At 40.2% G+C, this 26355-nt stretch overlaps 1 protein-coding gene across 13 annotated transcripts in view; it reads left to right on the top strand.

Annotated features, from left to right (window-relative positions):
• LOC108711752 overlaps positions 1–26355 on the top strand; it is a 56684-nt gene that overhangs the window by 14991 nt on the left and 15338 nt on the right. The window contains exons 9-10 of one of the 13 annotated variants that reach the window (XM_041591488.1): positions 4252–4340; positions 4480–4635. The exons of 11 other annotated variants lie outside the window; for them this stretch is intronic. In XM_041591488.1, coding sequence (XP_041447422.1) covers positions 4252–4340; positions 4480–4555 — 165 coding nt within the window. In that variant the 3' untranslated portion in view covers positions 4556–4635. Of the gene's footprint in view, positions 1–4251; positions 4341–4479; positions 7726–26355 lie in introns of those variants that run through there. One more of the 13 variants, XM_041591486.1, reaches the window with a different exon arrangement.

Genomic DNA, 26355 nt, shown 5'->3' with positions numbered 1-26355 from the left:
ACAATTTCAAGGTACCTACTTACTGCACCAGGTCTCGGGACCCGGGAGCAGCGTATGTCGACGCCTTAGTTATTCCTTGGAATTTCAACAAAGTGTATGCTTTCCCTCCACTAGTGCTGTTGCCAAGAATAATCAAAAAAATTAAACAGGAGAAAAGATTAACAATCCTTGTTGCCCTGGATTGGCCAAGGAGAGCATGGTATTCAGAACTCATCAACATGTCTGTAGCTCCTCCATGGACACTTCTTCTTCGACCTGACCTTCTAACTCGGGCCAATCAAACACGGAAACCTATCAATATTGCATTTGACGGCATGGCTATTGAATCCGAAATGTCTATTACAAGACCTGGAAAACATTTATAATATGGTGTGCTTCCCATAATTTGCAGTGGCATCAAGCTTCTTTACAAGCCATAGTGGAATTTCTAACACAAGGTTTTCAATTAGGTCTGTCATTAGCAACACTGAAAGGGTAGATTTCAGCCATATCCATTCTTCTTCAGCATCAGTGTTAAGGAACCAGACCTTATCCAGTTTTTGCAAGGGGTTGGTAAAGTTAGACCAGTGTTTAGGGATCCCACACCACCTTGGGACCTTACTACAGTTCTCACGGTACTGCAGGGTCCTCCCTTCAAGCCTTTAGCGTCATGTCCATTGAAGTTTCTTTCTTGGAAGATGACTTTTTTGTTAGCAATTACATCCTCAAAAAGGATGTCAGACATGGCAGCTCTCTCCCAAAAACCACCATGGTTTAATTCTGCACCAGGATAGGGCAGTGTTCAGGACAATTCCATCTTTTACACCGAAGGTGGTGTCTACATTTCATATCAACGAAGAGATTAATTTACCTTTACTCTGCCCCAATCCTTCCAATGACAAGGAGAAGGCCCTTCACAAGCTAGATGTAGTTAGGGCAATTCGTTATTACTTGGCTAGATCAAAAAGTTATCGGAAGACAGATACTTTCCTAGTCACCTACGGGGTAAATAAGGGTTCTCCGGCAACGAAACGTACAATAGCCAGATGGCTAGTAGAGACGATTAATTGTGCATATGACCTTAGTCACAAAACCAGACCATTCAAGGTTAGGGCACATTCCACTAGAGTGATGAGTACATCTTGGGCTCTACCATCATTCAGCTACCCCAGAACAGATTTGCAGAGCAGCCACTTACATAGTAACATAGTAAGTAAGGTTGAAAAAAGACACATGTCCATCGAGTTCAGCCTTTTTTTTTTTTTTAATTAACTACTGTTGGATCTGCTCTATTTTGAGGTGCCAGGCTAATGACTTGAGGCAGACTGATCTTTAAATAAGTGGTATTTATTTACAAAGGAACTAAAAGGTATAACATAAAAAGGGAACTAACTAACATGGAGGGAGGTAGAAAGGGATAGGGAAGGATGCAATGGAAGGGAGTGGAAAGTGACTAACTAATAAAGTATTTGCAATGCTCTTTATATACACATAAAGAAGACCATTCAAACAAGCATACTACACTTTTCCCAGGATAGCCACACCCAAAAGACAGTCCCAGCCAATCAAGTCGATGTCATATGATGAGCCATGGAAACCTCCAAGTTAGTAGTGTCCTGTAGATGGCAGTGTAGATCAACTAATGATGTTTAAGATGTCCTGTGGGTGGCAGTGTTGCACAGACAGTCACTTCCATATCTGACATTTGTTCCCAAGGTCTGAAACCTGTTCTGACAACTTGAGGGTGTAAACACATATCCTTTCATCCTTTGTTGTTGGGATCCTCCCATGCCATTCATTGACTTTGTTGTTTCCTCACCCGAGGCCGGGTCTATGGACTCCTCTCTTTGTCCATGATAGCTGTTCCTCATTTATACAACAGTGTTAGGAGATAGATATGAAGGCAATCACCTTTTACGACAGGATAGCCTTTGTTCTGTCAGTCTTTGCGTCTGTGTTTATAGTGTACACTGCCCTGAGCCCAGAGTCACTGTTAATTCTTAGTTATGGGATATGAGATATTACAACTACCTATCTGCCAGTTGATCCAGAGGAAGGCAAAAAACCCATCTGAAGCCTCTCCAATTTGCCTTAGAGGGGGAAAAATTCCTTCCTGACTCCAAAATGGCAATCTGACTATTCCCTGGATCAACTTGGTCTATGAGCTATTTCCCATAACCCTGTATTCCTTTACTTGCTAAAAAGCTATCCAACCCCTTCTTAAAGCTATCTAATGTATCAGCCTGTACAACTGATTCAGGGAGAGAATTCCACATCTTCACAGCTCTCACTGTAAAAAAAACCCTTCCGAATATTTAGGCGGAACCTCTTTTCTTCTAATCTGAATGCGTGACCTTGTATCAGCTGGAAAGACCTACTGGTAAATAAAGCATTAGAGAGATTATTATATGATCCCCTTATATATTTATACATAGTCATCATATCACCCCTTAAGCGCCTCTTCTCCAGCGTGAACATCCCCAATTTGGCCAGTCTTTCCTCATAGCTAAGATTTTCAATACCTTTTACCAGCTTAGTTGCCCTTCTCTGTACCCTCTCTAATACAATAATGTCCTGTTTGAGTGATGGAGACCAAAACTCTACGGCATATTCTAGATGGGGCCTTACAAGTGCTCTATACAGTGGAAGAATGACCCCCTCCTCCCTTGACTCTATGCCCCTTTTAAGCTCAAGACCTTATTTGCCCTTGATGCTGCCGACTGGCATTGCTTGCTACAGCCAAGTTTATCATCTACAAGGACTCCAAGGTCCTTTTCCATAATGGATTTGCCTAGTGCAGTCCCATTAAGGGTATAAGTGGCTTGGATATTTTTACATCCCAGGTGCATGACTTTACATTTATCAACATTGAATCTCATTTGCCACTTAGCTGCCCAGATTGCCAGTTTGTCAAGATCATGTTGCAAGGATGCCACATCCTGGATGGAATTAATTGGGCTGGATAATTTTGTGTCATCTGCAAACACTGATACATTACTTACAACACCCTCCCCTAAGTCATTAATGAACAAGTTAAATAAAAGTGGACCCAATACTGAGCCCTGGGGGACCCCACTAAGAACCTTACTCCAAGTAGAGAATGTCCCATTAACAACCACTCTCTGTACCCGATCCTGTAGCCAGTTTCCTATCCACGTGCAAACGCCTTCATTAAGCCCAACAGACCTTAGTTTAGAAAGCAGTCGTTTGTGGGGCACAGTATCAAACGCTTTGGCAAAATCCAAATAGATCCCATCTACTGCCCCCCACTGTCCAGAATCTTACTTACCACATCATAAAAAGCAATCAAATTTGTCTGACATGACCTATCCTTCATAAAGCCATGCTGATTGTTGCTCATAATGCCATTCATTAGGACAAAATTTTGAATGTGATTCCTTAACAGGCCTTCAAATAATTTGCCTACCACAGATGTCAAGTTTACTGGCCTATAATTGCCAGGCTGAGATCGTAATCCCTTTTTAAATATTGGAATAACATCAGCTTTTCTCCAATCCATAGGCACCATACCAGATGACAGTGAATCTGAGAAAATCAGAAATAAGGGCTGGTCTAAAACTGAACTAAGCTCTCTTAGAACCCGGGGGTGTATGCCATCAGGCCCTGGAGCCTTGTTTACATTAATTTGTATTAAAGCTTTTTGAATCATATCCTGAGTCAGCCATTGACTAGATTGAGCTGAACCATTCGTGCAGTTAAGTAAGCCTGTGAACCCAGACTCCTCTATTGTATACACTGAAGAAAAGAACTGATTTAACACATTTGCCTTATCTGTATCTGTGAAACCATACTGGTACCATTATTTAATGGAGCAACACTCTCAACCTGCATCTTTTTACTATTAATATATTTAAAAAACTTTTTAGGGTTAGTTTTCACCTCCACCGCAATTAACTCATTTCTTTTCTTGGGCTTCATTATTTACTTTTGCTAAATTTTACAGACATGTCTTCCACTCTGCCCCTGCAGCCTTTGGTAGAAAAGTCATACAGGCTGCAGTAAGGCAATAGAGATTATACCCGCCCTAGTTATGGGACAGCTTTTGAACGTCCCCAGGCATTCTGCACTGACAGAGAGGGCCAGTCTAGAGAAAGATAGATTTTACTTACCAAAAAATCTTTTTCTAGGTGGCCCGAACTGTCAGTGCAGTAAGTTAGACAAGTTCTAGTTCATCTATAGTTTAATAGGTCATGCAATGTTTTATATATCTGGTATGTTGGATGTATCTCATTATTTCTCCTACTAACTAAGCTAACGGAACTGAGGGAAACAGGAGGAGCATGGCATTATGTAGAGAGGGTGGAGCTGAAGTCTTTTCTTCTGTCCTTACCGATTTTTCGGTAAGTAAAATCTATCTTTTTTGTTCATTAAACAGAACAGCCTTGTACATTGGCAGTTTGTGTACACACGTTTTGCCTTTACAGTGAAGTCCTTGACCCATTAGTTCATCAAAATGTTTTTGTTTTGTTTTTTTAACAGCTTTGGCTTTGCTCAAAAACTCAAAAAACAAATTTTTGCATTAAAGACCACAGAAATGGTCATTTTGCAGAATTGAACGCTTTAACGTCACAAATTCCCCGGAGCCCACATACTTGTCTTGTTTCTATATTTGTAAATAAACTTCTGTTTACTGTGGTGGTTTTTCCTTGCATGAAGCTCACTTGGTCTGAATGAATGACATCTGTAATTTGGATAACTTGTGGCTAGAAGTTTTGCTGATATATTAATGTCTGCATTCAGCAGAGATCTAGGGTCTGTAAGAAGTATTGGGGATCTCTGCCTACCTTGGGTATGACTACTATCTGTGCGTCATGAAAGGTAGCAGTTAATTCATGCACATAAACTATATTGTATGTATATTCCAGCCTGGGTACCACTCCTTTTTATAGCATGCTTATACTAGTTGATGGGTAGCCCAGCTGGCTCAGGAGAGTTTTGTCAGGAGAGTTATCATTTTTGTTGAGCCACATTTAATCTCAATTTAACATCTTGGCTATGAAGATTTTGTGGAGCCCCTGATGGGGGCATTTGAGTTGGTATGTGGTTTGCCCTTTTTACTATAAGTAGAGCGGAGAAATGCTCTGCTCTCCATGTATACAGCAACAGGTTTCCCACAAAATCCCTGCCCTTTGTGATCCTCCAGCAATTCTTGATACTGCTCTGCTCTGTCCTATTCCTCTAGTTGTCTGTGGAGCGGCCGCCATCTTGGCCGTGCGTCTTGACAAATTTCTGTTTTATTGGCAAATTATTTTATGGCTGGGTGTTTTTGGATTTTTTCCCCTTCAATTTTTCATACCTGGGTGTGCCTTTCTGGGTAGTTTCTTTCTGGTTAAAGCTCTGTGGTGCCGGTCAGAATATATTGCTACGAGGGCATTGCCTGACCATGCCCCCATAGCTCTGTTTATATTTCATTGTGAAACTGGATGTAAGACTTATTTTCCCAAATGCCCTCAGCCATGTGACTGATAAGCTTTCACTCACTCTTTATTGCTGTAACATTAGTGAATGTTGACTTCTAATTACATTTTCAATAATTGTTTTTATAAACATTTCAGTACAGAGTTCTGCAGGTTGTTTTTGCTGGGCAGGTTAAATGCATTTTTTTTCTTTAGCCACACCGCTCTGCTCCTGCTCACCATCATTAATAGAATAATAGTTGCAGAAAACAGCAGGACTGCACTCTGTTTTGCAGACACGTACAGTCCCATTGGCTTCTGTAAAAGCAGTTTTATTTTTTCCCATGACTGATCCTTTCACCCTTTTCAGCTTATTTTGTATTTTGCTAGCTAAACAAACCTGTTCTTGTGAAAGTATCCCTTTGACCACAATCCTTAGCTAATGGAGTATCCGCCTAAACCCACTTGTGCAGAATGAATGTTAAAGTTTTTTCCCCCATCAAACAACTAGATCACTTTTTGTGCTAGTTATTTACCTGTGCTGAATGCCAATATGTTTGTGCAGTCTTGGACAATCACTGAGTCTGAAGGTGGCCATACACAGGGGGATCTGCTCGTTTGGCGATATCGCCAAACAAGAGGATTTCTCCCCGATATGTCCACGTTGAAGTGGGCCATGTCAGGCTGATCCTTACGTGTGCTCTAGGGCCCAAAAAAATCGGATCATAATGCAGGCCAAATGGGTGGTCAGATCACGGGACTGCATCTATGAAAATATGCGGGCGCGATCCAACGGGTTTTTTAACCTGCCCAATCGGCATCTGCCCGACTTTTGGCCAGATATCGATCGGGGACACCCATAGGATGGCGCAACACGGGCCAATAAGCTGCCGGCCTCATCTGTTACCAGCTTTTATTCTCCCGTGTATGGGGGCCTTTATTTAGTAAATTGCCATTCATCTGTTCCCCTGTAATCCATTCAATAGATCCACTATAATAGACACATTGTCTTCACGTGACTTGGGCAGCTGGGAAATTGACAATATGTCTAGCCCCATGTCAGATTTCAAAATTGAATATCAAAAAATCTGTTTGCTCTTTTGAGAAATGGATTTCAGTGCAGAATTCTGCTGGAGCAGCACTATTAACTGATTCATTTTGAAAAAATTTTTTTTCCCATGATATGTTGTTATATTATATTTTATTATTGAATGTATTAGCCAACAGTACTTTAAATGCCATAGCATCCATCTACAATTATTTGAAAAGATTGTGATGTTAATGGTGACTGGGACTTGGACACCCTCCTATTCCTCCTACTTTCCCAACAAGTTTTCTTGTATAGACCACTACCCCGACTTAACATGGAAGGGCAACTTAGGCTAACCTCATGGAATGTGAGGCGGCTGAATGATAGAATTAAAAGAACAATTATTCTCAAATGCCTTAAAGACCACAAATCAGACATAGTTCTGCTGCAAGAGATTCACCTCACAGGTAGCAAAATTATGTCCCTCAAGAAACCGTAGCACATCATTACCATGCACACTATTCATCATACTCATCTGGTGTAGCTATTCTAATCTCATTTACGTTTGAAGGCTGTCCTGACTCACAGAGACAGTGGAGACGCTGCGCTTCCAGAATTACAGAATTTTGGCTTAATAATACCACTGAATGTAACACAAACATAACTTGAGATGCATGCACTAGAGGCGCATACATATCGATGATCAAGGCACAACGGACACGAAGTAGGCACAATATAAGAAAGGCGGAGGCAGAACTCGCCCAAGCGGAACAGGATCATGCTAATAACCCCACAACAGATACACAAACCCATCTAGAAATAACACAACGCGACCTCAAGCTTTTACTTATTGATGCCACTAAAAGATATCTAAATAATAGCGCACACCAACTATATGAACACTGAGATAGAAATGCAAGACATATATCCTTTCTAACTAAAGAGTTACAACCATCTACATCGATTTCTCACCTAACCTCAGCAGATGGCTCAGACTACACTGACCCGGTCAAAATAACTGAACTACTTGCAAACTACTATAGCCAACTGTATTCCTCTAAACTTAATAAAACTGAGGATGAGATCAAGCAATATTTACACTCTGTTACACTCCCCAAGTTAGACATTGAACAGCGTATGGAACTTGATACCGAATTTACTCTAGAAGAAATAGAGTGAATGTTCGAAGACTATTTACAAATTTGCATGCAACTCATAGTAACCAGGGCTCACGAGTGGTAGTATCATTAGATGCAGCTAAAGCGTTTGACTCTATAGAATGGCCATACCTTTGGCCAAGGAGATTTGGCTTGGGGGACCAATTCATTGGATGGGTGTGACTATTATACAAACAGCCGATAGCGAAAGTCAACGCTAATGGCTATCAGCTGCACTCAACCTACATAGGGGCACCCGACAGGGATGCCCATTATCACCATTCCTTTTTGCCCTGGCAGTGGAGCCTCTGGCAATCCTGGTCCGCCAAGCAAATAATATCACAGGTCTCCGCCTGGGGAGAGTGGAAGAACGCATCTCTCTATATGCAGATGACATATTGTTGTATCTGGATAACCCAGGCAACTCCCTGCAGGCTGTCCTGGATATAGTGGACCACTTTGGGCGATTTTCAGGACTAAAAATCAATTGGGGAAAATCAAGCATACTCGCTATTGACGTCAACATTAATCCCGACCTATTTCCTCCCACCCCTCTGGTCTGGGTGGATTCTTTCAAATACCTTGGCATTGTGATACATAGAAATCTAGACGCCTTTATACCCTCTAATCTTGAACCAATTCTCTCCACTATGAAAGATAAGCTAAAAGTGTGGGCTAACCTACCCATTTCTATCTGGGGCAGAATCAATCTTCTAAAAATGATATTTCTCCCTAAATTCCTCTACATCTTCCACAATTCCCCTGTTCTCATCCCCCGGTCCTTCTTTGTCTATTGATATGGCCCAAACAGCATTTCTCTGGGCGAACAAGCCCCCCAGGTTTGCTAGAGCCAAACTGCGGGCACCTGTTAGCGAAGGGGGATTGGGCCTCCCGCAGTGGTATTTCTACTCATTGGCTGCTCAGATTTACTATATACACTGGTGGCTTATAATCCATATAATCCAAATTTCCCATTGCAGGCCACTTTGGCGAGCTCAATAGAGTCCCTCTCATATATCCCATTCCGCAAATCTTCCGATCTACACACCACCCACCCAATTATAATCACCCCATACAAAGCATGGGTGGCAGCACTTAAAGTTTGCAATCTAGCATTACCTCTTCTGTCACCCTAACTACCCCTATGGGGAAATTCCTTACTCCCACACTTGAAGCACATAGCAGAATACAAAATATGGCCACAATGGGGCCTACGTACACTAGGGGACTTGGTTACGGATGGAGCAATACGCCCTAGGGCTGAAATTAAACATGTCCAAACCCAGGAGCCTCTTCCCTGGTTCTCCTATTTCCAGCTTAGACAGGCCACCACTACCCAATTTCAAGGCAACGCCATGGATCTCACAACCTCTAAAATAGAAGCAGCCCTTAGAGCCCCCACCGCCAAAAAACTTGTCACCGGGCTGTACTTGCTTCTCCTAGCTACTATTAAACCTCCATTTCATGCAGCGGGTGCAGCCTGGAGCAGAGACATCCCGGGGCTAGAGGACGAAGATTGGGAAGAGGTGACTGCTAGGGCCTATGACTACCTCGTCTCAACCAGAGATAGACTAATCCAGTTCAAGATCCTACATAGACTCCACTTAACCCCAAATAGGCTGTTCCGTATGAACCGACGGGACTCACCACAGTGTCCTAAGTGTAGGGCCTCAGAGGCATCTTATCTACATCTTATCTGGTCATGCCCCCGAATCCAAGCCTTCTGGTCTCAGGTTCTCAACTACAGTGGTGTGAAAAACTATTTGCCCCCTTCCTGATTTCTTATTCTTTTGCATGTTTGTCACACTTAAATGTTTCTGCTCATCAAAAACCGTTAACTATTAGTCAAAGATAACATAATTGAACACAAAATGCAGTTTTTAAATGAAGGTTTACGTTATTAAGGGAGAAAAAAAACTCCAAATCTACATGGGCCTGTGTGAAAAAGTGATTGCCCCCCTTGTTAAAAAATAACTTAACTGTGGTTTTTCACCCCTGAGTTCAATTTCAAAGGTTACAAAGCCATTTTTAAAGCTTTGGGACTCCAGCGAACCACAGTGAGAGCCATTATCCACAAATGGCAAAAACATGGAACAGTGATGAACCTTCCCAGGAGTGGCCGGCCGACCAAAATTACCCCAAGAGCGCAGAGACAACTCATCCGAGAGGCCACAAAAGACCCAGGACAACATCTAAAGAACTGCAGGCCTCACTTGCCTCAATTAAGGTCAGTGTTCACGACTCCACCATAAGAAAGAGACTGGGCAAAAACGGCCTGCATGGCAGATTTCCAAGGCGCAAACCACTTTTAAGCAAAAAGAACATTAAGGCTCGTCTCAAAAAACATCTCAATGATTGCCAAGACTTTTGGGAAAATACCTTGTGGACCGACGAGACAAAAGTTGAACTTTTTGGAAGGTGCGCGTCCCGTTACATCTGGCGTAAAAGTAACACAGCATTTCAGAAAAAGAACATCATACCAACAGTAAAATATGGTGGTGGTAGTGTGATGGTCTGGGGTTGTTTTGCTGCTTCAGGACCTGGAAGACTTGCTGTGATAGATGGAACCATAAATTCTACTGTCTACCAAAAAATCCTGAAGGAGAATGTCCGGCCATCTGTTCGTCAACTCAAGCTGAAGCGATCTTGGGTGCTGCAGCAGGACAATGACCCAAAACACACCAGCAAATCCACCTCTGAATGGCTGAAGAAAAACAAAATGAAGACTTTGGAGTGGCCTAGTCAAAGTCCTGACCTGAATCCTATTGAGATGTTGTGGCATGACCTTAAAAAGGCGGTTCATGCTAGAAAACCCTCGAATAAAGCTGAATTACAACAATTCTGCAAAGATGAGTGGGCCAAAATTCCTCCAGAGCGCTGTAAAAGACTCGTTACAAGCTATCGCAAACGCTTGATTGCAGTTATTGCTGCTATGGGTGGCCCAACCAGTTATTAGGTTCAGGGGGCAATTACTTTTTCACACAGGTTTGGATTTCTTTTCTCCCTAAATAATAAAAACCCTCATTTAAAAACTGCATTTTGTGTTTACTTGTGTTATCTTTGACTAATAGTTAAATGTGTTTGATGATCAGAAACATTTTGTGTGACAAACATGCAAAATAATAAGAAATCAGGAAGGGGGCAAATAGTTTTTCACACCACTGTATATCCAGGATAAAATTGCACTGCCTAAATTATTAACTCCTCAGGTATGCATTCTCGGTGTAATAGATGAGGTCACCCCTAGGGCGGCCATGAGAATACTCTTTCGTACATTACTATTCTATGCCAGGAAATGTATCCTCCTGAATTGGATGTCCTCCCTCTCCCCCACAGTTAATGGCTGGTTGAACTTGATTAAAGCAACACTCCCCCTAATACAACTCACCTACACTGCAAGAGGATGTACCCAGAAGTATGATCTAGTGTGGCGAGATTGGCTAGAAGCCATAGAGGAGCCGTAGGATAAAGGGGGATAAGCTAACAGTGACAGAACTAGCTGCACCACCTATTCAAGGGATTTAGGACTAACAGAATTAGAACCTTTCTGAAATAGAGTGTATACAAATGTACAGGACTCAAATGTATTAAATATGTAAGCTGTGCTATAATGTTTGTAAGAAGATGGAACCGCAAACCATATAATGTTTGTTTATTTGTTGTTATAAAATGCAAAATAAAAACCTTTTAAAAAAAAAAAAAAAAAAAAAAAAAGAAGAAGAAATAGAGGATGTTATCACCTCCTTCCCAAATTTAAAAGCCCTGGGTCCTGACGGTCTCCCTGCAGAATGGTACAAAACCCATGCTAAACTTCTGGCCCCCAAACTACAGGTATGGGACCTGTTATCCAGAATGCTCGGGACCTGGGGTTTTCCGGATAACGGATCTTTCCGTAATTTGGGACTTCATGCCTTAAGTCTACTAGAAATTAATTTAAACATTAAATAAACCCAATAGGCTGGTTTTGCTTCCAATAAGGAATAATTATAGCTTAGTTTGGATCAAGTACAAGCTACGGTTTTATTAGAGAAAAAGGAAATAATTTTTAAAAATTTGGATTATTTGGATAAAATGGAGTCTATGGGAGTCAGCCATTCCGTAATTTGGAGCTTTCTGGATATCAGGTTTCCGGATAAGGGATCCTATACCTGTACTTGATTTGTACCAAATGGCCTCACAGTTGAAAGTCCTTCCACTCTCATTCTACCAAGCCACAATAACATTAATCCTTAACCTTTTCGCTGCCAGACAATTTGGCTGATTTGGTACTTCTATTGCCAGACCATTTTTGAACATTTTGTACTCTTTCACTTTAAGAGCCTTTCCTGGGGGGGTCTTTTAGTTTAACCAGGGAAACAATATATGTTTTTTTTTCAGGACAACCTGAGCTTTCAAAATATGCTAGAAGGTTCACCCCAGAAAACCATATATTTTCAGAAAGTACACATTCCCCCGAATCTAAATTGGGTATGCATGTCTTTCTACCCCAAAGCACCAAGCCGCAAATCTTTCCTAAATTTGCCAATTTTGGGGACATTTCCAAAAATCACCTCAAAACTTCCACCTGCAGCATCTTATATCAAACATACTATTGGTTAACAAGACAAATGACCCCAAATATGAAAGCCTAGGGTCCGCTGAACAGTTTGATGCCCAATATGTATAGGTGTACCTAAACACGTGGCATATAGGGGCCTCAAAATGAAGACCCCCCCATTTGGTCTATCATTTCAGGTGCAGCAAAATCAACACATTTACATCATTTTGGGGTGGGCAAAGGTAGAAAAAAGTACGTTCACCCCAGAAAACCATATATTTTCAGAAAGTACACATTCCCCCGAATCTAAATTGGGTATGCATGTATTTCTACCCCAAAGCACCAAGCCGCAAATCTTTCCTAAATTTGCCAATTTTGGGGACATTTCCAAAAATCACCTCAAAACTTCCACCTGCAGCACCTTATTTCATACATACTATTAGGTATCAAGGTAAATCACCCCAAATATGAAAGCCTGGGGTCCTCTGAACAGTTTGATGCCCAATGTACATAGGATTATCGAAGTACATGGCATGTAAAGACCCCAGAATCTACCTTTTGCATACTTATTTGATGTCTTACATTTACACTAATTTCCAAACATTACTAGTTTTATATGGGATAAAAGCTACAAAAAGTTATGGTAACCCTTAAAAGCCATATATTTTTGGAAAGTACACATTCTGACAAATCTAAAATGGGTAATTGTCTTTCTACTCCAAACTACCAGGCAGTGGTTTTTATGACATTTCTGAAAACTGTCTAAAAATATTGCAATTGGTCGCATTTATCTCACCCAATTTGTTACATACAATTGTAAAACACCCTAAATATTGACGCCAAGGGTCTACTGAACAGTTTGATGCCCAATATGCATAGATATACCAAAGCAGCTGGCATGTGCGGACACCCAAAAGATTTGTGTATTTGAATTTTCTCCGCTGTCTTTTCGCCTTCTGTGAAGTATGACACGTGACTGTGTATTATTTGCCAAAAGACCCTCCTAACAGCACATAGACCCCCAAAACCGTATATGTTTGAAAAGTACACATTCTGACGAATCTAAAATGGGTAATTATGTCTTTCTACTCCAAACTACCTTACTGCAAAGCTTCGATAAATGCAGCGGTTTTTATGACCTTTCTGAAAATTGTCTAAAAATATTGCAATTGGTCACATTTATCTCACCCAATTTGTAACATACAATTGTAAAACACCCTAAATATTGATGCCAAGGGTCTACTGAACAGTTTGATGCCCAATGTGCATAGATATACCAAAGCAGCTGGCATGTGCGAACCCCCAAAAAATTTGTGTATTTGAATTTTCTCCGCTGTCTTTTCACCTTCTGTGAAGAATGGCCTGCGACTGCGTATTATTTGCCAAAAGACCCTCCTAACAGCACATAGGCCCCCAAAACCATATATGTTTGGAAAGCACACATTCTGACGAATCTAAAATGGGTAATTGTCTTTCTACTCCAAACTACCTTACTGCAAAGCTACGCTAAAGGCAGCGGTTTTTATGACATTTCTGAAAATTGTCTTTTCGCCTTCTGTGAACATAAAGCAGTGACTGTATATTGTGCCACAAGACCCCCTAACAGCACAAGACCCCCCAAAAACATATATTTTTGTAAAGTACACATTCTGACATATACAAAATTGCAACAACAACAAAAAAAGCCTGAAAAGAAAAAGAATAAAGCTAACTTAGTAAAATGTGTATTGTGTATTTGTACATGCATGTAATTAGTATGTAAATGTGTGTATAACTGTAAAATAAATGCTTACTTACAGTTCTGATGTCCAGCAGTCCTGGGCAGCTAAGGGGGGGTCCTAAAGCAGAGTGCACGCAGCAGGAAGCAGCAGGCTGGCTGGAACAGGCAGAGGAGACGCAGCACAAGGAGCAGACACGTGTCTGCATAACTGTCGACGGGTCCTGCGACGATCCCAGGACCCACGTGACCTCCCCCTCCTCTCCCTCTGCTCATTGCCTAGGGGGTGGGGAGAGTAACAGATCCCTCTGCTGAAGCGGCATTCGCCGCAGATGCAGAGAGGAGCAGAGGAGAGGCAGCACAAGGAGCAGACACGTGTCTGCATAACTGTAGACAGGTCCTGCAATGATCGTGTCGCAGGACCCACGTGACCTCCCCCTCCTCTCCCTCTGCTCATTGCCTAGGGGGTGGGGAGAGTATCGGAAGCCTCTGCTGAAGCGGCAATTGCCACAGATGCAGAGAGGAGCCCTTTACAGCCAAGAACGTAGGAACTACGTGCTTGGCAGTTAGGGCTTTTCCCTTCAAGAACGTAGTACCTACATTCTTGGCAGGTAAAAAGTTAAACAATACAAGGACCCATCACAATGTAGCTCATACAGACCCATATCACTTCTCAATATGGATGCTAAAATACTCGCTAAACTGCTGGCTAACCGCCTTGAACGGGTAATCAGACAATTATTACACCCGGATCAAGCGGGTTTTATCCCTGATAGGTCCACATATACTAACAGACATCTCTACCATAATCTGTCCATCAGGCAGGCACAGCACAAACTTGAGAGCGATTGCCTCTCTGGACACAGAAAAGGCTTTCGATACTGTGGAGTGGCCATACCTTTTTGAGGTTTTGACCAAATTTGGCTTGGGTAACAAATTTATCTCCTGGGTCAAAACAATTTACAACTCTCCCCAAACCCCTACATGTTTATTCAGTCAAACAATGCACAATGTTTTGGGGGCTTGCCCCTTCGCCAGGTGATAAATTACAACCACGTAACATCCCTTAAATACCCTTAAGCCCCTCCAACCAAGGTGAGTAAAAAATACTTAAAAATTCAAGTCCATTATGGAAGGTCCATATGTAGGTTAAAGTGAAGCTCCAATCATGTGCAATTATAACTCGATCCATCTGTAACAAAATTAAAAGATGCAGACATTCTTGAGGAACATTTAATGTATTATTCTTTCCCTGTTTAAAAGTGGACAAAATCTTAAACGAAAACTACTCCAGCGTGAGAGTTATTGGATTTGGCTGTTACAAAAACAGGTTCCCAAGAGGTTTAAATGAAGAGTTCAGCCTATCTAGTTATTTATAAAGATGGTTACTTTTTTCTGCATATGTAACCTTATCATTGTTACTTAAAAAGATTGTTACTGTTTATTTGTATTTGAATAGTTACCATGTATCTCCTTACTTTTCAGATAATCTACTGATAAGAATTATACTGAATAACTTCAAAGGGAAAGGTAAATGTTTCTCTTTTAAACAGGGAAAGAATAATACATTAAATGTTCCTCTAGAATGTCTGCATCTTTTAATTTTGTTACAGATGGATCGAGTTATAATTGCACATGATTGGTATTTTTTACTCACCTTGGTGGGAGGGGCTTAAGGGTATTTAAGGGATGTTACGTGGTTGTAATGTATCACATGACGAAGGGGCAAGCCCCCGAAACGTTGTGCATTGTTTGACTGAATAAACACGTAGGGGTTTACCCCTTTGCAATTGCTATTGAGTGCCAGGACTCTCCATTTTGTCTATAAAGAAGTGTGGGGATTGCCGTATCCCCCAAGGACTGAGCACCTAGCAGGATCAACGAAGGAGGGCCGGTGAGTGCAAGCGGATATTGTGTTGGACTCTAATTAAAATATGTCTACCTAAAATGCTCTATGTGTTAGCTAATGCTCCAATTTATGTACCACTTAGGTGGTGTAATGACATTGACAGACTGCTTCAGAAACTACTGTGGCCCACCTCTAAACCAAGACTGGCAAGGGCAATTATGCAGGCCCCATGGAACAAAGGAGGCTTGGACTTGCCTAAATCAAGAATTATTATTTGGCGGCACAGTTGGCTAATTTGCAACAGTGGTGGCACCCCAATCTGGACAATCGAGCTATGACCCTGGAAATGCACATCATGGGTTTGGAGGAAGAGCTACAAACCCTACCATTTACTGGCCCGCGACCAGACAATGATTTACCCACAACGACTCTTTCCACATATAAATGTTGGCAGACAGTGGCTAGAAAGGCATATCTAAATACCAAGCAGTGGTCTCCAGCAATACCACTGTGGCACAACAAATTATTCCAGACCCCAGCATTTGGGCAAGTAAAGGTATCACAGAACTTCATGTCCTTCTTGGGAACGTCATCCAAACCTTTGACCAGCTCAAAAATGAATATGACCTGCTGAACCGCTATTTGTTTTGGTATTTGCAACTGCAGCACGCCTTTTCAGCACAATTTCCAGGCAACACAGTGCAACTTTGAGAGCCTCGGAAAGAGAAGCTCCTTAAAGGAGAAGGAAAGGTTAAATCTAAGTAAGCCTTATCAGAAAGGTCCATCTTAATATACCTGTAAACCCCCAAAGTAGTGCTGGTCTGAGTCCCCTGTCAAAAGAAACACTGCATTTCTTTCCTTCTATTGTGTACACATGGGCTTCTGTGTCAGACTTCCTGCCTTCAGCTTAAACCTCATTGCCCTGGGCAAGAGCATGCTCAGTTTGCTCCTCTTCCTCCCCCCTCCCTTCTCTACTGTAATCTGAGCCCAGAGCAGGGAGAGACTCAGGCAGGAAGTAATGTCACACCACATTAATACTGCAGCTCCTTTCCTAAACAAACAGAGAGTTTCTAGAGTTTTTTACTCAGGTATGGTAAAACATTCTACAGAATAAATATAGTATTCTAGCTTGCACTATTGGAGCTAATCTATTGGCAATAAAATGCCTCTGTAGCTTTCCTTCTCCTCTAAGGTAGAAGGGCTATGCCATTTAACCTTTATGGAGGGCTAATGGACTTAATGCCAGACCCACTTGAAAGAGCCAAATCTCAGTGGACCCAGGATTTGGGAGAGAGAGATCAGGATACCTGGTCGGATATTCTCAGCCAAGTGAAAGATATCTCAATACCGGCTAGAGATCGGCTCATACAAATAAAGTTTTTTAATTGTATATACTACACACCAGTGAGGCTGGCAAAAATCTTCCCAGATACAATGGACACTTGCTTCAGAGGATGTTCGGAGGAAGGTACCTTTTATTATATGTTCTGGCAATGCTCTCCTGTTTAAAAATACTGGAAGGACATTTGGAACTTCTTGCATATTCATCTGTGTCTCCCAAACATTGCCACGCCAAGACTGAGTTTATTGGGATTCACAGAGGAACTACCATTAAACACAAGAGACAGACTATTGCTACTACAACTCCTATTTCTATTTTTTGCTAAGAAATTAATCCTCATTCAATGGAAAGCCACACAGGCCCCACAAACTAGGGAATGGAACTCTGTCAACTCTATAACCACATGTTAAGGCAGTATATATTTCTAGAAACTGCCCAAATAAATTTGATTTGCTATGGGCAAAATGGTTGACATTAGATGACCTGATAAATAACTGAGCATTATGGGTATGGCAGACATACACGGGGAAAAGGGTTCGGTTTAAAGGTGGGTTCTGGTCTTGGACTGAGGTTCTTTGATATTGATAGTAGTGTGACTTCATGACAATTCACCATCCCATCCCTCTCACTGACTGACAATGACTATTCACAAACTTTTTTTGTTAAATAAATGGAAGCGTACTCTTGGCAATTTTGAATGTAAATACATTTTATTTCTTGTTTGTTGGAAAGATAAACAGAATTTGACAAAAAAAAACATTTTATATTTAATTTAGAAATCTAACATGGGGCTGGAGTGAATTATTTGCAGTTTAAACAGTGTAATTTAGAAATTAAAACAGCACCATAAAAAACATGACCAAATCCCTTTAACCCTTAATTGCTAACTTTTGTGTCCAGTGATTAAAACTCATGTAGCAAATAACCAAATAAGGTGAAGGAAGCCTCAAAAGCAGAGCTTTGCTTCAATTAAATGTATTGGTTTTTGTGCCACTACATGTTTCGGGCCATAAGTCCTTTATTACACTTGATCTGCATTGAGAATCTGCATAGATAAATATCTTGTTTATGGATTCTGGAAGATGCTGCATGTGTTAATCTGCATTCACATTGTTTTTTTTTGTTTTTTAACCAGGCAGACCTTAATTCTGAAGATATTTTTGAATGACAGGTAATTGTCTTATGCGCCTTACTTTTTTTACGTCTCCCTGGGGATATAAGGGGAGGCGACTTGGATAACAAACTGCTCCAGTTGGAGACTACTTGGATTTTCAGATTAAATACTTATAAATCTGGCATGGTGGTCAATAAATATTGCCTTTGTTTATAAATTTGTTAATAAATATTGTCATGTTTAATTATTTACAACATTATAGTATTGTTTGGACACATGATGTGGGGGTTGAGTCCCAATTAGTTAACCTGGCCGATCAATTTTCTGACAGATGTTGGACGAAAAATCATAAGATTGTTCGAATCCCACTAACGTGACGATAATTTGATCGGATTTCTCTAAAATCTGTCATTCAGCAAAGAACGTCTATGTTGACCTTAAGCCATTAGTCTGGCTATAAAACCCCCTAAACTGCACTGACACCCAAAGTTAGGTCTATTTCCTGATAGTTCCTGGGTGTGATTCGCGTCTGATTTGCTCTTCCTGACCTTTGCTTGTTTTGACCTTTGCTGTATCGCTGCCTGAACCGACCCATGCCTGTTTGACATTGTTCTGAATCCTGGCTTTATACCATGTTACCGATTGGTTTTTACCCTGGCCTGTTTATCCTGACTACTCCTGACTCCTGATTTTGTACTGCACTATCTGGCTTTGTAATCCTGACTACACTCCTGATCCTGTACTGCACTGTCTGACTGGTACTGTTCCTGCCTGTTCCACGTCTGCAAGCTCTGTTCCCCATTTTTCCTGTATACGCTACAGTTCCCTTGTCTGCTCAGAGCTTCTCTGGTTCTCTCACGTTACCTCTCTCCTGGTGGCATCTGAGTAGCATAGGGCTCCTCCCGAAGCCAAAGGTGGCTGAAATAGACAGAAATGTGAGCTGAGATTGGGTTTTGGGATACCATACGTTACACTTGTCTGTTCATGCAAATGTTAGTCAGTATTTTAAATTTAATTTAACAGTGTGAAGCCTGGCTTTCTACTTGCAGGATTTGTGTTGGAGTGGGTAATTTTAAGATGTTTGTGTTGTAGTTTATTAGTCATCTGCTAATATATATATTAGCCATAACTGCCAATCAAAATTGAGTGACTGATTACTAAGACTGGGTATAGTGAAGAGTAACTTGGATATTTCAGAAACATATTTTTTAATTTATTAATTATGTAGTGAAACGTCAATTTTACATTCCTTGATTAACACTTTTTTGTATATTTATAATGCATTTCTGTGGGTGATTTTCCTTCAATTTAATAGTTTTCCTGAATTTTACACAATTGGTCCTGATTTTCCTAAAAATTACAATGCTGCAATGCTTGACACGTCATAAACTCTGCTCTCTTCAGTTTTTTTGGGCCCTCTTCAGCAATTCAGGTCCTCTTCGGCAATTTCCGGCACTGTGCGCTTGTGCCAGTACGGCGCTCTATTAAAGATTACAGGAAATCCTGAAGATGGCACCCACAAGCTCTGCTGTGCTTACTCTGCACTGTTAGGTGAGATATTTTGGGGACATTTTCAGACCTATTGACTTATGCTTAGTAGGTAGGGGCTTTTCTTAATTGCAGGGTTGAATTCTCCTTTATTTAGCTTTTTGTTCAACAACTCTTCAGTTTTGGTTGCTAGGGTCCAGTTTACCCTAACATTCAGGAATGTGTTTGAATAAGAGACTAGACGATGAATAAATGTAATGACTGGAGAGCCTCTTGGAAATCTGTAATTACTTGTCACTCTGGTTGTTAATAGTAAGGCTACAGCATCCCCTTAATCATGTAGGATTCCTTCTCCTCCTGTAATCCACTCTGCCCCTCCCTCAGGAATTTCCTTTGGCTGTTGGCTCATGAGCATGCTCAGATTAATAAACACACCCTCCAGTCTAGCAGCCAATGATTAGATGGTATTGCTGGTTCCCATAGAAACTCTGCTCTAGCTGTCTGCTCCTATTTTTAAATCCTAACCCCTCTCCTGAGCTCAGAGTAACCATTACAGTGCTCAATCCAAGCAGAACTTGTCATTATGGTAAACCACTGCCTGTTTATGCCTGCATTCTTTAATTGCATGAAACTTTAGAAGTGTTTCTGAAGTAAACACACCAGTTGTACCCTTGTAGAGCAGCAGTACATTATATTTTAATTAATTGAATGCACTTTAATTTTTTGGTGTTACTGTCCCATTAAATGAAACAATAAGTCATTTAAAGTAACTTAAATTGAAGTTGCTTCATTAGAATGCTGGAAAAAGGCAAATTGGCAATTGATAACTTTTATATTTAAATAGAAAGGTCAACTAAAAGTAAAGTGAAAATAAAGATTCAACTCGTACATTTTATGATCTGTTCTGTACATTCTCAAAAATTACTCACTGTACTGTCTCTCTTCACGCAGCTTTGCGTTGGTCGTTTATTTTGAAACTGAACCTACTTAAAGAGAGACAAGTTGCTGAGTGAGAAACTTAAGGTGTAAAGTAACTTAGACAATTCCTTAATTCCTTTTTTTACATTATATTTAATACCAGCTGTAAATGTATATGTTGCTTGCCCCAACTCTGTGCTTCAGGCACAACAATCGCTTTCATTTCTGCACTTCATAGATGTTGCTGATCTCATCACATGCCCCCTACTGTGTCATTTTCTGTAATTGCATAGCCTAGTCCCTTTGTAAAATGTATAATGAAGCAATAGAATTCTTAATGAATCAGATGAAAATTGAGCATAGGACTGGCCAGATATGGGATGACTTTGACGTAGTTGGCCAGCTTAAATATATTGCAATATATGGACAAACAATCCCTGTTTTGTTTAAAGGGTAAGGCATTTTTTAGTAGCAGTATGCACAAAATGTCGCTGTCTTAAATATATTGATAATGGGTTGAGTGCAGAGGACTCTTGTATTTGACTATATGTATTTTGTGGTCACAGCCTCATTGCAACCCCGCCTAATGGTTTTAAAAAATAGTGGTGAGCACAACTTTCCCTTGTTTGTTATAGTTTATACAGGAGCAGTGACCAGCTCCATGTTGTAGCTCCCACCCTTCCCAGCTATAGTCAGGTGATCCCACTGGTGTCTAATAAAAGGGCAGCCAAGTATGGAGGTTTACTTTGAAAGCAGCAAGTAAGTTGCAGGTAAAACCTAGTCCCTTTGTAAAATGTATAATGAAGCAATAGAATTCTTAATGAATCAGATGAAAATTAAGCATAGGACTGGCCAGATATGGGATGACTTTGATGTAGTTGGCCAGCTTAAATATATTGCAATATATGGACAAACAATCCCTGTTTTGTTTAAAGGGTAAGGCATTTTTCAGTAGCAATATGCACAAAATGTCTCTGTCTTAAATATATTGATAATGGGTTGAGTGCAGATATAGATTAGGTACATTGAGGCCACCTTTTTGTTTAGGGGCGGTTAAAGTTGTAAATTGCAGGTGAGACTTTTTCCCTGCCCATATAAATTTAGTAAGTTTTTTCTTAACACCCGTTAAAACGTATTTAGGAACTTCTATAGGCAGTACTCGAAAAAAATATAAGATTTTGGGTAATAACACCATCTTGATCGCATTTATACACCAAAACCATGAGATGTGGAGCTTTGGACCAGTCAGAAAGAAAATTATAATTTTCCCTCCAGAGTTGGGGGTAGTTTGCCTGATACATCCCTTCTATTTTAGGAGTAATTTTCACTCCTAAATATTGTATAGATTTTTCTTGCCAGTGAAGATCAAAATTAAGTTGAATCAACTTTTTATCTGAGGGAGACATACCAATAGGTAAAGCTTCAGATTTAGCCGAGTTTATTTTCAGGCCTGAGAGAATTTCAAATTTGTTTAGAACATTGAATAAGTGAGGTAAAGAGGTCAGTGGTTTGGTTACAATTAACAGCATATCATCTGCAAATAACATCTGTTTATGAGCCTGAGTTCCTATTGTTAGACCAGTGATATTGGGGTTTTGCCGGATCATGGCCGCTAAAGGTTCAATAGCCAAAATAAACAATAGTGGCGAAAGAGGGCAACCCTGTCTCGTTCCTCTAAATAACGAGATATTGTCTGATGAAAAGGGTCCCCATTTTAAAAAGGCTTGAGGTTGATTATATAACGCCTGAATAGCCTGTATGAAGTGTTTCCCAAAATTCCATTTTTGAAGGACATAATACAAATAATCCCAGGTAAGTGAATCAAAAGCTTTATGAATGTCTAGCGCCAATAACATTGTTGGAGTACATGAGGTATTAAGGGAGTATATAAATTGAATTAAGCGTCTGACATTTTCTCCTCCTTCACGGTTTGGGACAAACCCGACTTGATCTTGGTGAATTAACGTAGCTAGGAATGAATTTAGTCTGGTCGAAAGAATCTTCCCAAATATTTTAATATCATTATTAAGTATAGAGATGGGCCTATAATTTCCACATTCTAAAGGATTTTTATTCGGTTTTGGTATTAGAGCAACCTGCGCTAGAATGGAATCAGCGTGCATCTTATCACCTTGCCTCAATGCATTAAACATTAAATTAAGGTAAGGGGAAAGTAAAGGAGCAAACTTTTTATAATAGGCTATGGAAAATCCATCAGGTCCAGGAGTTTTGCAATTCGAAAGCGATTTGATGGCCAATAACGTTTCGTCCACAGTTATGGGATTATCCATTAATTGTTTTTGTTCAGTGGTAAAGGTTGGGAGTTGAAGTTCAGCGAATATGCTGTCTGCTTGAGATTCGTTAAATTTAGGAGGTTTTTGATATATTTTAGCATAAAAGTCACTAAATTCAGTCAAAATTTTATAGGGTTACCAGTAATATTGCCAGACTTAGTTTGGATTTTATGCAATGGGGTAGTTGGACTTGATACAGAACGCAATGTTCGAGCTAGGGGGGTATCTGGTTTATTACCTTTACCATATCATCTGTTCATGCGCCATTGTTGAGAGTATTCTACATCTTGTGAAGAGGCCAAATCCCGATCTCTTCTAGTGTCTATTATGGCTTTATGAGTGGCAAAGGAGTATTTAATTTTATTTCGTGTTTCAAGATCTATGAGTTTATTTTGTAGATCCTCTAATTTTTTCCTTTTTTGTTTTCTGCTGGTTGCCATTATACTAATAAGTTCTCCTCTTAAAACAGATTTATGTGCTTCCCATAGTGTTATAGGAGAATGTACTGTTCCCTGATTAAGATCAAAGTATTGTTTTATCATTCCGCCAATTTGGGTACTTATTTGTGGAACGGATAACAAAGTTTCATTTAACCTCCATCTACATTGAGTGGGTTTGCAAATTAAAGAGTTCAATTCAATCATTACCATAGCATGGTCCGACCAAGAGATCGGTGTTATTTTAGCAGCGTGTAGGTTCGGCAATAATATTTGCGATAGGAAAACATGGTCTATTCTAGAGTAAACCTTATGTGGGTTAGAGAAAAAAGTGTAGTCCTTCGTCGAAGGCCACATTTCCATCCATGCATCAATTACCAGTAGTGATTGTAACAAAGATAAAATGAGTTTGGCTCCTGCAGTATCTATAGGTGAGGTAGAAATATCTTTAAAGTTTTGTCTAATTTCACATTAAAACAAATATTCGAATCACCTGCCATGATCAAAGTGCCAACTTGGTTGGCTTGGGTAAGTTGTACTAACTGGTCAAAAAAAGTTCTTGTCCTGTGTTTGGAGCATAATAATTAAGCAATGTTACTGTGACATCTTGAAGCTCACTCACAAACAGTAGGGTCTTTTTTAACAATTTGTGGCTTAAATTGTAACCCTTTGCGAAAACAGATCATCACACCATTACATTTAGTGGGGCCAGTCGCCATATAGTATAAGGGAAAATAAGAGGACAAATAGGCAGGAAAGGAATCCGTATATATAATGAGTCTCCTGCAAAAACAAAATATCTAAGTGGGCCGATCTATAATAACGAAATGCTTTGGTTCGTTTATGGGGAGAGTTGAAACCTTGTAAGTTATGAGTAATGAGTTTTAAACCTGCCATTGAAAAATACATATACATAAAAGAACAGAACCTAAGATGTGAACTCCACCAGTATTAGGAGACTCTTATATGGTTGGAAATGGAGAGGGTTGGAAACTAAAAAAGAAAGTAATAAAAATAACCAGGAACTTGAGATAATCATCACAAAATGTAAAAGAAAATTTTTTTGAGATCACTTGTATCTCACCTGTCACTTCCATGGGATAGCAGATGGGCTCTCTGGAGCCTATGGTAGAACACAATTTGTAAATGATATCATACTATAACAATGAACATAACAATAAACAAATCTGAACCTGTTCCTAAAAGAAAGGCAATAGGTAATCATGCAAGTAATGGGGTCATATTGCAAGACCAAAAATACATAGATAATGCCCAGATTTCAACCTTCATCACGTCATGGAGAGGAATTACGTCGTGGAGATGTTGCAAAAGTTCAGTTGCTTCATCCAAAGATGCTGTGGAATATTGTTTTCCTTGAAACGTGAAGTGTAAACGAAAAGGAAAAGCCCATCTATAGTTAATATTGTTGGCCTGTAAAATGTAGTAACAGGTTTAAAAGATCGTCTTTTGGCAATAGTGGCAGGCACAATCAATGTCTGCGAAGAGTTGGAGAACATGACCATCATGATCCAAAAGAGTAGCTTGTCTGGCCGCATGCATAATAGTTTCCTTAGATGAATAGTAGTGTAGTTTGAGAATAATATCCCTAGGGTTTCCCTCCTGTGGTGGCCTCCCCAGGGCCCGATGGATTCTGTCGAATTCCAATTGAGCAGATGTAAGCTGTGGGGCCAATCTAGAAAAAAAAGCAGCTATTTCGGAGTCCAGATTTTTATACGTCTCGGGGAGACCACGAATCCTGATATTACCTTGACGTGATTGATTCTCCATATCTTGAAGTTTATCTTGTAATTCCTGCAGCTGGTAACGTAAGGCATCAATATCAGTTTCGTGACCTTCCAATACTGAAGTGGCATCATCCATTCTGTGTTCAAGAGTGTCAGTCCTTTTGCCTATATCTTTGATTTCCTTTGATAGGGAAGCAGTGATTTTTTTTTTGAAGTTATGTCCAGCTCAGATTGTAAATGGTCTTAAATTGCTCAAGAAAGGCGACGTCCCTTGGCGGGGATTTAGTGGATCGGCCTTGTGAAGCATTTTGATCCATAGGACATTCCTTAGCAAGATATGTATCTAGAGTTTGTGATTTCTCTTTGGACTTGTCTTTCTGGGGTGCAGGCACTTTACCTATTTTCCCCATATCGTTGGTCGTAGAATTTTTCAGAGGTGTATGCAGAATAGAGCAGGAACAGGATTATGGAAAAACAGACAGTACACTGTTAGTAAGACATGGATATGGCTCCAGAGAATGCACCTTAATGAATTATCCTGTGGCCATCATAGTAGAGGTGCATTTGCTTCCCACTGCAGGATTAGTTTGGGGGGGAGAAGAGGAGAGTCCCAATGGCCTGGAGCACTGCGAGGCACTAATTAAGGGCGACGCCCAACAGCCACACAAATGAAAATTGTTGTATCTCTTATATAAAATGCGGATTGTAGGCTATGATATCGCTGTGCTTATTGAATCCAGTGTACTGAAAGGGTAACAGTCATATATAAAGTCCACTGTTATAAAGCACTAAAGCGACTGGAATAGCGACTGTGTTTCCCGCCTGTGGAGTAGTCCAGCAACAATCCCCAGCTCTAATAAACAGAAGTTTAGGACTTACTTCAATGTCTGTTGGCATAAGAGATACTGAATTACCTCCTGGTAGAGTTAGACGTTGGCGCGAGAAGCATAGGCTGATGGATCAGGCTGTTTCGCGTCTAAGGTAGTGTAGGCCGCAATGACATCTTGTCGGATTTTCAAATAAATGAATAATTAATCATAAGAATATTTAGGTTCAATAATAACATATAATTGTTATTATTGTATATAATATAACCTTCTATTATTTTATGTATACGTGATTTATATATCATACATATTAGTAACTATCATGTAGTAATGAGGAATAAGTGTTTTATTTTTGTTTTATACAAATTAATGTTGGATGGTGAAGATCCATGAAATTCATTTTCTAAAAAAGATAACCTAGCTGACCCAGGTGTTTCACAACTTTAAGCTTAAGCGAATTTAAAAGGTTGTAGAATCCTTGGTGTCTGTTTGAGTATAAGATGG

This window comes from Xenopus laevis, chromosome 1L (genome assembly GCF_017654675.1).
Source record: "Xenopus laevis strain J_2021 chromosome 1L, Xenopus_laevis_v10.1, whole genome shotgun sequence".
NCBI lineage: Eukaryota > Metazoa > Chordata > Amphibia > Anura > Pipidae > Xenopus > Xenopus laevis.
Note: the sequence above shows the minus strand (reverse complement) of the source record. Positions and strands in the feature narration are given on the sequence as shown.